Genomic DNA, 11,814 nt, shown 5'->3' on the forward strand with positions numbered 1-11,814 from the left:
TGGAGGTTGCTGTGAGCTGTGAAGCCACGGCATTCTACCCAGGGGGATAGCTTGAGGCTCTGTCTCAAAAAAAAAAAAAAAAAAATCTCTGTATAGAATAACCTCAATTGCATATACATTTGGGTTTTTTTGCAGTTTTTGGCCGGGGCTGGGTTTGAACCCGCCACCTCCGGCATATGAGGCTGGCACCTCACTCCTTTGAGTCACAGGTGCTGCCCTGCATATACATTTTTAATACTTAGAAAAAACAAGGGTGAAGTTTCCTTTTTGGCATTTTTGACAATACACCTCAATTTTAATAGAGGACAAATTGCATTTTGAGAATATATCTCAAGTTAACATTTTTTTTTTAACATTCATTTTTTGCTCCAAAACTTTGATAATCTTCTTTATTAATTATGGCCTTTCTTTTTATAGGATCGCCTGGGGTTAAAGGAGATGGACAAGGCAGGACAGCTGGTGTTTCTGGCTGTAGAAGGGGACCATCTTCAGCTGTCTGTAGAATGGTTTTATGACCATATCATACCCTTCCTTGAATGAAACCCTTGCAGTTTGCAACAGAGGTCAGGGAGCCCCTAACTCTTCTAAACCACGCAGGAGAGCAGTTTGTTTCATGCCCAAGCCTGAGCTCAGGTTCACCTTGCAACTAATCCTTTCCTATCATCATCTAATATGCCTTGGAAAGATCTAAGATCCATATCTTATCCTTTCTTGCCTATCACCATATGGTGTTAAATGCAAATTTAATTAGTAACCATGGAGATTATTTTACAGCCTTTTGTTGTGGTCAATCAAGTTCAGTCCTAGGAAACATAAGTCTGCTGCAGATCAGTGTCAGAACTGTGCTCAGGCCCAGAAGATACTGAACAAATTAAAGCCAATGAGATAGATTCTAAGGGCAAATGTCTTCCTCAGGAAAGCCTAGTCACATTTCAAGCATAGAGGAGGCTGGTATCCAGGCCTGCAGTTCTGATATAACTGCTTTGTCAGTTTTGCTCATGATTTAACCAGTGCTTGGAAAGGAATTGTTCAGATGTTCTGCATAATTCTTAAGGCCACCCTCCTCTCTGTTGCCTTCCCTCATTTTAGCAATTACTAGACAGATCCCACTGGCCTACCATCTTGCCTCGACAGCACCATTTTGTTTCCTTAGATAGTGATGAATATGTTGCTCTGTTACAGGGGGAAGGTGCACCCAATCGGTTACTTAAGAGAGGAACATACATCTTGTATAACCTAAATAGACGGTGAAGAAAATGTAAGAGTGAAGAATAAGGCAGCTAGTTCTTTCCATTCCACCCTTGACCAACCTGTCCTTTCTTAATATGACTTGTAGTCTGCACGCTAGAATTATAATTGTTGGCTTTAACAGAGAACGGGAAAAGCAATGTGAAGAGACTGGGCTTTCTAATTTTCCTCTCCCCCAGAATCACTTACCACCATATTACACAGTATTTCTGATGTGTTCTGTAAGAAAATAAGTGTTTGCTCAAAAAGCTTAGAAAATACTGTACACTCCCTTTCTCCTTTTGGAGATCAATCCCCATTAGAATATCTAAAGACTCTTTTAAGAATTCCTGTTACACAGCTCCGTGCCTGTGGCTCAAGTGGCTAAGCGGCTAAGGCACCAGCCACATATACCTGAGCTGGCAGGTTTGAATCCAACCTGGGCCCACCAAACAACAATGACGGCTGCAACCAAAAAATAGCTGGGCATTGTGGTGGGCACCTATAGTCCCAGCTACTTGGGAGGTGGTGGCAGAAGAATCACTTGAGCCCAGGAGTTTGAGGTTGCTGTGAGCTGTGATGCCACGGCACTCTACCCAGGGTAACAGCTTGAGGCTCTATCTCAAAAAAAAAAAAGTTCCTGTTACAGAAAACTAACTATAATGTACCATCTCCTACACTATTGAGGCATGGAGATCACAGCCCCTACTCTGTGAACATGTATTAACACCTTTTGGGAGACTGTTTTGTAGAATGCAAACTAGAGAATTTATGAGCTATGCTTTGATACAAAAGACCTTGTTAGTGCTGCTAAATTTACCCTTCGTGAGTTTTCCTTTCTCTCTTAAACCTTATTCTTCAACTAAAAGATGAAGATTAAGGGTAAGAAGGGGGGGATGCGAAAATAAAGAGTAGTTTCGTAATTCTTGGTGTCATTTTTCTTTTTTCAGTATTTTTATGTCTCTGTACAGCAAATATCATAAAATAACTAAGCAAGTTTGGTATTAACTTTATTCTATTTTCTGTATAACTTTAAGTACATAAAGGTTTATTTCCACAGGCCTCAGGAAATGGGTAGAAATCACAGGACTATCTCTCTTCCCACCAAAAAAAGTTGCATATTTTGGTAATTGTTTGTCTGGAGTGGGGGAATGAAATTTATTTAGCAATGCTGTGTAAGATTCTTACATAAATTGAGACCTAAAACCAGTCCGCAGGGGAGGTTTTAGTCCTCTGGTTCAGGTGCCTGGACAGAAGCTGTTAAGTTGTTGAGCATGACACAAGAAAGGAGGCAGTGAAGATGGATGACAGGCACCTAGCAGGTAAAGAGGAAGGAATGCCAGACATCTTGGATGATGTGTTGTTGAAGGTGCTAGGCAGGAATCCCAGAGAAAGAAAGAGTCCAAGACACCTTTAATGGCCCTGGATGAAGGGCACTGCTCCAGTACCTAGTACCAAAGAACCTCCTATCTCATGGTTGAAACAGACCCAGGATGGAATGCAGAATAAAAGGAATGCTTATAGAAAACAATTTCACTTGGAATGCCAAGATGGCCAAGCCTCAGCTTTTGATCCAGTTCTACCCTTGCCCTCTTGTCAACAGTGAAAAATTAGTTAGGTTAGAAGAACTGTCTGGAATCAATACCAGCTTCTACTACCCTCATGCTCATTGTTAGAAAAAAGATTAACTAGTGTGAACATTCTGATCTGTTAATTCCTAGGACTGTTTTATTCTCTCAAAGGACTGTCTGTTGGTAGAATAACACCCCCAAAACCAAAAGCTGAAAGGCACCAGTCCTGCTCTGCAGTTCCTTAAGAATGGACTGGTGGTGTGATTGAACTGATATGGAAAGGTCGCACCTTACTGCAGAAGATCAACTGACTTGCTATCCCACCCCAAATCTCAGCCTGAGGTATATTTCAGTGAAGGCAGGTAGCTGTGCTTCTCAGAGTAGAGAAGCAGTTTAAGAGCAGAAAGGTAGAGGAAATCTAGAAAAGAACTGTCTTGATACAGATTTATCCCATGGTGTGAAGGGAGAGGGCAAAGAACCCAGTGGCACTTCGCTTAACCAGCAATTTCTGTCACTGTGGTGACCAACTTCTGCCCATTCCATAAGGTCTTGAACTGCTCAGGGACTGGAAACTCATTCTGCAAATAAAGAAGACAAAGGAAAAGTTTGAATACTTTTCTCCCAATATTTGCTTCTACTTAATCCTGAGAGTAGGATGTACTAAGAGGCAACTAAACCCATCAAGTCATGCTGTGTTATACTGTTCACTGTTCAATCTGTGATCTTAGACAGACTGTTAAATCTATGAGGTGTAAATGAGAAGACACATGACTGCAGCACCAGCCTGACAGTGAGCCATGACTCATTCCCATTCTGTTCTGCTACCCTGAGCTCAACTTAAAAGGCAGAAACCTGCTTTGGAGCTTCACTACCTTGGACTACCTTACTTTTGGTGTGCACTGTTGGTTTTACCTCTTCAGTGCAGAATGTTCATCAAATAGCTTTCTCCAATGCAAGAAACTTTCAGTTCCTTTTGTTTTTAACATCATACTAATAAAGAGCTCAAGAAACTCACAAAGTCACCGCTTTCCGTAGGAATGAGGACATTCATCTCAGAAGATTTGGCACTGACTATCTCACAATCCAGGGAATTCTTGCTCAAGTAAGCATGGCAGCCATCTGTTTTGTTGATGGAAATGGTTGGCACTTTACCCATTACCTGCAGAGTAAACCAAGAGAATTCAGTCCTAGCAGTGGGAGAAGACAACAGTAAACTGGAGGAAAAACATTCCCTATTTCCCAGGATTCAGCAACTACATGAAAAGCTCACAGGTGTGCAACAGACATCCGATACTCGGGGTGGGATGGGGGGCGGGGGAGGGACAGGTGCTGCAAAAGGCTCACTTGAAGAGCCAACCCCTCTTCTGCCATATCCAAAGCAGCTCTGCTTACAGCCTTTGTAGAATCAGATTCCCACCAAAGCAACATCTGTGCGTCTGCTGTGTCTCTTTCAATTCCTCAGGGACCAAAAGAAAAAGCCAAGATATCAAGTTACCTGAACTTTGACATCCCTACTATTGATTATCTCCACGATGCCCACCACGTCATCAAATACCAGACCAAGTTTCTTACAGTTATCTAGGAGGAGAAAGAGAGCATGTCAATGATGCAACTTGAAAGTATTATAATACATTAAGAATCTTTAGGAAAACAGTAGGTAAAATGGTTCTAGCCCTCTCAAGCTCAGGACACAGCCTGCCTAGGAGAGTGACACAAAGACTCACCTACTGTAATGGAGTTAATTTTGCCCTTGATTTGCAATGTGGTGTTGACACACTTGTATATGTAAACCACCTGTTTCAGCTCTGTGTCATCAATCACCAGGTTGGAAACATTCTCCTGATTTTCCTGTTAAAGAGATAACCCCAAGATCTCACCATGAAGCATTCATCAATTACAACAAAAGGCTCTCCCAAACTTGTTCTCACAATACAAGCCAGAACCCTGCACTGGGCTGAGTTCAATTTAACCCTCTACTCCTACTCCTTGTACCTCCAGTCTTGGTCTTTTTTACTCACCACTCTCCACTTCTTGCCCTCCAGTTCAAGTAGAGCTGGCTCCTTCTTTGTGGTTGGTTTGGGGGATGGGCTGGTTTGGGGTTTGGGTGCAGAGAACGGCTTGGGGCCACTGCGTACTGGACCACTCTGAGCCTTCAAGGCAGGGTTCTTGTGAGTCTTCATGTCATCAGATACATGTTTTAGGGCTGTAAGCACAACAGCTACCTGTTTCTGTCCTTCAGACCAGGGCTTTGGGCTGAGGCATAACCAACTTTATCACAAGTAAACTGATCCTTAACAGGAAATTCAAAGCCAAAACCAGAACCTTTGAAATACTCTTTTGCAAGTAATTTTGGACAAGTGCTTTTTAGAATTACTCTTCTCTGCCAAGGTTAAACTATAAGGTTCTGTTTGGTAAGAAGAAATAAAAACCACCCACAACTAACCTTACTCCCCACCCTCCCCAATAAGTGTTAACATTTGAAACTCTCTAATATGTTTTTCTATTCCTATCTGTCTTTGTTCAGTTATAAATATACACATTGTAACAAATTTGGTTCAACCAATTGACACCACACAAAACTTTCTCAGGAGTGTATATTCAGGGTAATTTGAACCTGTGTCTCAGGTTAAAAATATTTTTGAGAAAAACACATACACAAACTTTCATGTTAGCCTACAGCTTCTAAAAATATCTTTCTTTTATTTTTTAAGGGAAAAGATTCTATGATCTCCCTCAGCAGGCTGCTGACACACCTTGCTGTTGAATGTGGACCGATCTATGTTGACTATGTAGCCAATACTGAATGGCCACGACTTCCCAGAGACCATGTAGTATTAACGGAAAAAGCTGTGGGGAAAACTGCCAGCACTGTATCATGGCCATATATAAATAATATATTGATATGCTACTTAAAATTAAGTCACTTTCCCATGGAACAGAGGGCTTCCTCCTACTATAATCACCCATTTTTAATTTCCACTTAAGCAGGTCTGCGTCTCTTTGTACAACTCAAAGGAACGTTACCCCCCAAATGCATACAAGCCAGGATTCAGTTTTACTGACTAGCTGTTGAGTTTCCCGTTGGTGAGGTCTGGCTCCGACAATTTGCTGTACTAACTGTGTCACAGTACTCACGTACCATGTGTGATGCTCTCCCCCTGATTAATCTGCGCAAACAGTGCTGAACGGGATGTAGACTCATCAGAGCCTGAACTGGTGGGGACTGGGGGAGGAGGTGGTCCTGGCGGTGGGGGAGGAGGGCCTGATCCAGCAGAAGGTCCAGATGGTAATCCACTCAGTTCTTTTGCCACAGGCCCCTGGAATAAGTACAAGTCACACAGTCATCCTCTCTCTTCCAATCTGTACCATCCATAGTAGGGCCTTAACCTGTGTCCACTGTACATGGGGTCCTCACTAGAGCCATTAAGGCAATGATTAATGGTCCCACTACCCATGCCCAACTCTGCTTTTTTCCTTTTCAACCCTTCCTAAAGATCCAACTCTCAGCTTCATTCCTCAACCTTCACATTTTTCCTTTGACCTCACCTTTTCCAGCTCTAAACATCTATTTCCAAAAATCTGCTTGACATCTCCTTTAGTGTGTCATCAGTATTTTAGATTTAACAAACTCAAAACTGGTTTCATCAACTCCTGGTTGCTACCCTACCTATATAATCATCCCCTTGTTCCTATTTCAGTGAAAGACATCCCCACATCATGCTTGACTTAACACTAAGATCATCTTCTTTGAGGCTTCCCACTCCTTCAATCTATTTTTTTTTTTTAAACAGAGTTTTGTTTAGTTGCCCTCGACAGAGTGTTGTGGCATCATAGCTCATAGTAACTTCAAACTCTTAGGCTTAAGCGAGTCTCTTGCCTAAGCCTCCCAGGTAGCTGGGACTACAGGTACCTGCCACAACGCCCAGCTATATTTTTTAGAGATGGGTGTCTTGCTCTGGCTCAGGCTGGTTTCCTGTGAGCTCAGGCAATCCTCCCACCTCAGCCTCCCAGAGCACTAGGATTACAGGCATGAGCCACTGTACCTGGCTCCTGCAACCTTATTAAATCTACGATCTTGGTGCTACATCCTGCAAATTCTCTCTCCTAGCCCTTAGCACCCTGACTACTTCATAGTCTAAGCATGAGCCCTCATCTCTAACTTACTTAGCGAGGCTCTTTTAAAGACAAATCTGATCCTTACCACTCCTTTGCTCAAATATTTAAAAGTTTCAGCCTACTGTCCCTTCCAGCCTTTTCTCCTAAAATTCTCTGACCATACCTCATTATTGAAGCCAGAGATGACCAATCTCTGTATTTATTCTGCATTTGCTTTAAGCTGTGCTTTTTGCTAGTATCTTACTTCTCACTTGCCCTATGTTTCTTTCAAGTCTCAGATCATAAAGTACCTCTTTAACACACACTCTCTCCCAGTGAGAATCACTCTATTCCTTATATGCTACAGTCTGTATCTTTATTACAGCATTAGCTTGGTGATTTGCACTGGGGTTTTTTGTCTATATTTTTAAGCTCCTTAAGAGCTGAAATGGTCTAACTCATTCATGTGTCTTCCCTTAGCACCAATCACTGTCCCTGACCCACATTTACTGAAATAGAATAGAATTGAATATTTCTTCTCCCCTGATCCTTGCTTTCTATACTCTTATCTTTTTTCCCTTTTCTTCTCTCTCTTTTCTTTCTACCCTCCACTGAAAACAACTAGCACGTCTTAATGGATCTAGTGGGGCTAAAGTCTCAGGACCCCACCTAAGAGATAAAGAAAGGGAGAAAGGGTGGGAAGGGGGAAGGACTCACTAACCGTCTTGCTCCAGGACAGTCCAGTGGTATGGAACTCCTTAATGTAACCCTGCAGCTCTGTCCATATACTCAAGTAAGCTTTGACCCAGTCTACATGCTTCTTATTCCTGGGAGAATAAAAGAACTCATCATAGATGGTCTGGGTATACTACAATAGTGATTCTAGAACTCCTCCAGCCTCTGGGCTCATGCTGTCCCACCTATGATGTTTCTTAGACTTTGCTCAATGGCAGATTTCTATCACCACCAAACTTTCTTATTCTTTTTTTTTTTTGGCTGGGGCTGGGTTTGAACCCACCACCTCTGGCATATGGGGCCAGCGCCCTATCCTTTTGAGCCACAGGTGCTACCCTCACCACCAAACTTTTTTAAAAAATATAACCCATTATTACTCTATTAGCTTTTAAATATAATTTAATCTATCACCCTAATTAGATCAAACTCCATTAAGACAGGGACTCTGGATTATATCTCTATCACTCACCGCAGTGTGTCTTTTTTTTTTTTTTTTTTTGTAGAGACAGAGTCTCACTTTATCGCCCTAATAGAGTGCCGTGGCATCACACAGCTCATAGCTCCTGGGCTTAGGCAATTCTCTTGCCTCAGCCTCCCAAGTAGCTGGGACTACAGGCACCTGCCACAACTCCTGGCTATTTTCCTGTTGCAGTTTGGCTGGGGCCGGGTTTGAACCCTCCACCCTCAGTATATGGGGCCGGCACCCTACCCAATGCACCACAGGCGCTGCCCTATATTTTTCTTTCTTTTCTTTTTTTTTTAGAGACAGAGTCTCCCTTTATCACCCTTGGTAGAGTGCTGTGGCATCACACAGCTCACAGCAACCTCCAACTCCTGGGCTTAAGAGATTCTCTTGCCTCAGCCTCCTCAGTAGCTGGGACTACAGGTACCCACCACAACGTCCAGCTATTTTTGGGTTGCAGTTTGGGCGGGGGTAGGTTTGAACCTGCCACCCTTGGTATATGGGGCCGGTGCCCTCCTCACTGAGCCACAGCAGTGTTTCTTAAACCTCTTCCTTCTCGTTTTTGTTTTTTTTTTTGAGACAGAGTCTCACTATGACGTCCTTGGTAGAGTGCCATGGTGTCACAGCTCACAGCAACCTCAAATTCTTGGGCTTAAGCAATTCTCTTGCCTCAGCCTCTCGAGTAGCTGGGACTACAGGCACCAGCCACAATGCCCAGCTATTTTTGTTGTTGTTGTAGTTGTTGTTGTTTGGCAGGCCCAGGCCAGCTTCGAACCCACGAGCCCTGGTGTATGTGGCCAGCACCCTAACCACTGAGCTTCAGGTGCCAAGCCTAAACCTTTTTTCTTAAGTAGCAAAACTGTTTTGTCAAAGTAGACTTTAGACAGAAGCTAATACATAAAAATGATAAAAACAGAAATTCTATGCATGAAGCCATGGTAGAGGAGAGCTCTAGAGTACCACTGTGGAACTCTAGGACTCCAAGAACTCAAATGCCTTACTGGACAGTGCTCTTCCCCACACAAAAGCAAAACCTCCCCCTAAAACCTTCCCTTTAGGAAGAAACCATTAGCATCAAATTAGAGATATAGCACTGTTCTATGGTTCAAGACCCCTCTCTCTTCTTAAATATTAGATGAAAGACTTGAAGGTTATTCAGCTCAAGACTTAATTTCTTTAACTATATAACAAAATGCTCTCTTGCTCAATTCTAGGTTGCTGAAAGGATCAAAGTGGTACCTGGTGTTCTGGGGCACACATCACACACATAGGAAGGCTTACTCTTTGCTCACAGTAGTAAGTCAAGAGATATTTCTTGATCAAGGATGAATGGAAGAAACGATTTAGGTAGCTATGCAACTTAATAATTGTTGTGTGCAATCTTTCTAGCTCAAAACCAAATGAGTGAGTCAGTTAGCACTGGCAGACTTACAATAGTCAGGTATACAATGACTTCCCTATGTAATACCTGCATTGGCTAAGCAACCTTACTCTCACTTTTTCTTTTTTTTTTAGAGACAGAGTCTCATTATGTGGCCCTCGGCAGAGTGCCATGGAGTCACAGCTCACAGCAACCTCCAACTTCTGGGCTTAGGCAATTCTCCTGCCTCAGCCTTCTGAGTAGCTGGGACCACAGGTGCCAGCCACAACGCCCAGCTATTTTTTTCTTGCAGTTTGGCCGGGGCAGGGTTTGAACCTGCCACCCTCCGTATATGGGGCCAGCACCCTACTCACTGAGTCACAGGTGCCACCCAGCCTTACTCTCACTTTAACTAAATGCATGAATACTCAGGGCAATTTTCTATTAAGTCCTATTGAACCCTCTTCCAGTAAGGCGATGACAAATGCTCAACAAAGGAATAAAATCTTGTATAAACAGGTAAATAATTATTTTTTATATATATATATATATATATTTTTTTTTTTTTTGGAGACAAGAGTCTCACTATTGCCCTTGGTAGAGTGCCATGACATCACAGCTCACAGCAACCTCAAACTCTTAAGCTTACATGATTCTCTTGCCTCAGCCTCCCAAGTAGCTGGGACTACAGGCGTCCACCACAACGCCCAGCTATTTTTTATTGCAGCTGTCGTTGTTTGGCTGGCCTGGGTTGAGTTCGATCCACCAGCCTTGGTGTACATGGCCGGCACCATAACCACTGTGTTACGGCTGCCGAGCCTAAACAGGCAAATTTAAGGGCATTAGTCCATGTTAACTCCAGCAAAACCTTCTAAACACAGAAGAGAAAGGATCAAAAGATTGAAAGGGCTTTCACCAACTATGGAGAAGTGGAAGCAGAAACACTTCCTGCCTGCAACACGGGTTCTATGAGCCAATACCAAACTCTCCAGAAAACACCCAAGATAGGAGAATCAGCACAGCAGCCACGGTGCCACTGGAAGTGCTACCCCAGTAACTAGCTGAAGAGGTCCTCTGCCCTTAAGGAAAAACTGAACTTACACATCTTTGTACTCCTTGAGGACTCGGTTTGTATAAAACATGGCAGCATCATTCATTTCTTTCACATAGGGGCCAGGCTTGGGAGCCTAGAGAGAGAGAAGCTGTCAGTGACTCGGAGCCTCTCCGACTGTGTCTTCTTCCCTCTTGCAGTCTACCTCTTCCCTCCCTAGAAGCTGCGTTGCTCACCATAGCCACCCAGCCCAGGGCCTGGATGCTTTCACTGACAGCTGACAAATGATTGAACAACTTGCTGCCTCGGTTCTTCTCCCGAAAAGTTATCACTTCTTGGATCTGCTCTGAGATGGGTGCCAACAAATCAGAAAGCTTATTCTAGGAAAAGATGCAAGAAAAGATTCAGGTTAAAAGCCTATTACAAAATCTTAATATGTTGGTCAGCTAGGATGCTGAAGTAAAGAATTCTCTACAGACTATAGTGAACACTCAAATAAACTTTGCCCTTATTCATAAGATTAAAACACTGCTCATCATCTCACTTTCCTCACTGAGTTCCAACTCCTCAGGCTGGATTTTATGGTTTTTCATTATCAGGATCCATACTTCAGGTATACCACAAAATCCTACATCAGCCACTTGGCTTTTATCTGTCCCACTCACAGGAGATACTATATACTGGCTATTTCTGTGCCTCTACTTAAGATGTTTTCTTCTTTTTCCATTAATCCAAATGTTCCTGTGCTTCATGAGGAACAGCCCTCCAACCCTAGCCCCACCAGCCTTCTACCAGGATTTATTGTCACCTTATCCTTATCTTTACCTACACAAACTGTTAATGGAACTATGTGAGAATGTTTCTCTTTCTCGTTAATTCTTTAAAGACAAGGACTTTGTCTTCACCCTCTTTTATCATCATTGTAGCTCAATGCATTGCTAGCCATATAGCAGCTGCTGAGTAGAGAGCTGATGAATTAAATGCAATTAGGTTGCTCGGCAGTCAAGCAGGCAGCTTAACAAATGAATGAATTTTGTGTTCTAGTGTATTCATCCTTCCTCCAAAGCTCAGTTTCCTGAGTATCTCTATTCTCAGATCTTAAATAATTAGGACAGATTAAGAATTAGAATATAGTACATTTAAACATTATCTTGCTCTATTTTCACATTATTTAGGCATGCTGAGGGTCGAGGGTTTTAATATAGCATTAGCAGGAAGACTTGCTTTATTGTGCCTCTGTGCTCCTAGGAAAGCCAAATGCAAAATACGACCAATGTTTTTGACTACAAGAAAAATCTCTCTTTTTTTTTTT

General features: G+C 42.7%; 2 protein-coding genes across 3 annotated transcripts in view; one reads left to right on the forward strand and one right to left on the reverse strand.

Annotated features, from left to right (window-relative positions):
• PPT1 (palmitoyl-protein thioesterase 1) overlaps positions 1-1,684 on the forward strand; it is a 40,594-nt gene extending 38,910 nt beyond the window's left edge. The window contains exon 9 of the mRNA XM_003798985.3: positions 418-1,684. Coding sequence (XP_003799033.1) covers positions 418-540 — 123 coding nt within the window. The 3' untranslated portion in view covers positions 541-1,684. The remainder of the gene's footprint in view (positions 1-417) is intronic.
• A 536-nt stretch (positions 1,685-2,220) lies between these two features.
• CAP1 (cyclase associated actin cytoskeleton regulatory protein 1) overlaps positions 2,221-11,814 on the reverse strand; it is a 32,773-nt gene continuing 23,179 nt past the window's right edge. For both annotated transcript variants that reach the window (XM_012810882.2, XM_003798979.3), the window contains exons 5-13: positions 10,739-10,882; positions 10,553-10,638; positions 7,615-7,720; positions 5,938-6,115; positions 4,817-5,001; positions 4,523-4,646; positions 4,294-4,376; positions 3,814-3,957; positions 2,221-3,376 (exon numbers count right to left, since the gene is read on the reverse strand). In XM_012810882.2, coding sequence (XP_012666336.1) covers positions 3,293-3,376; positions 3,814-3,957; positions 4,294-4,376; positions 4,523-4,646; positions 4,817-5,001; positions 5,938-6,115; positions 7,615-7,720; positions 10,553-10,638; positions 10,739-10,882 — 1,134 coding nt within the window. In that variant the 3' untranslated portion in view covers positions 2,221-3,292. The remainder of the gene's footprint in view (positions 3,377-3,813; positions 3,958-4,293; positions 4,377-4,522; positions 4,647-4,816; positions 5,002-5,937; positions 6,116-7,614; positions 7,721-10,552; positions 10,639-10,738; positions 10,883-11,814) is intronic.

This window comes from Otolemur garnettii, unplaced genomic scaffold (genome assembly GCF_000181295.1).
Source record: "Otolemur garnettii isolate 467f Iridium unplaced genomic scaffold, OtoGar3 scaffold00144, whole genome shotgun sequence".
Classification (NCBI taxonomy): Eukaryota; Metazoa; Chordata; class Mammalia; order Primates; family Galagidae; genus Otolemur; species Otolemur garnettii.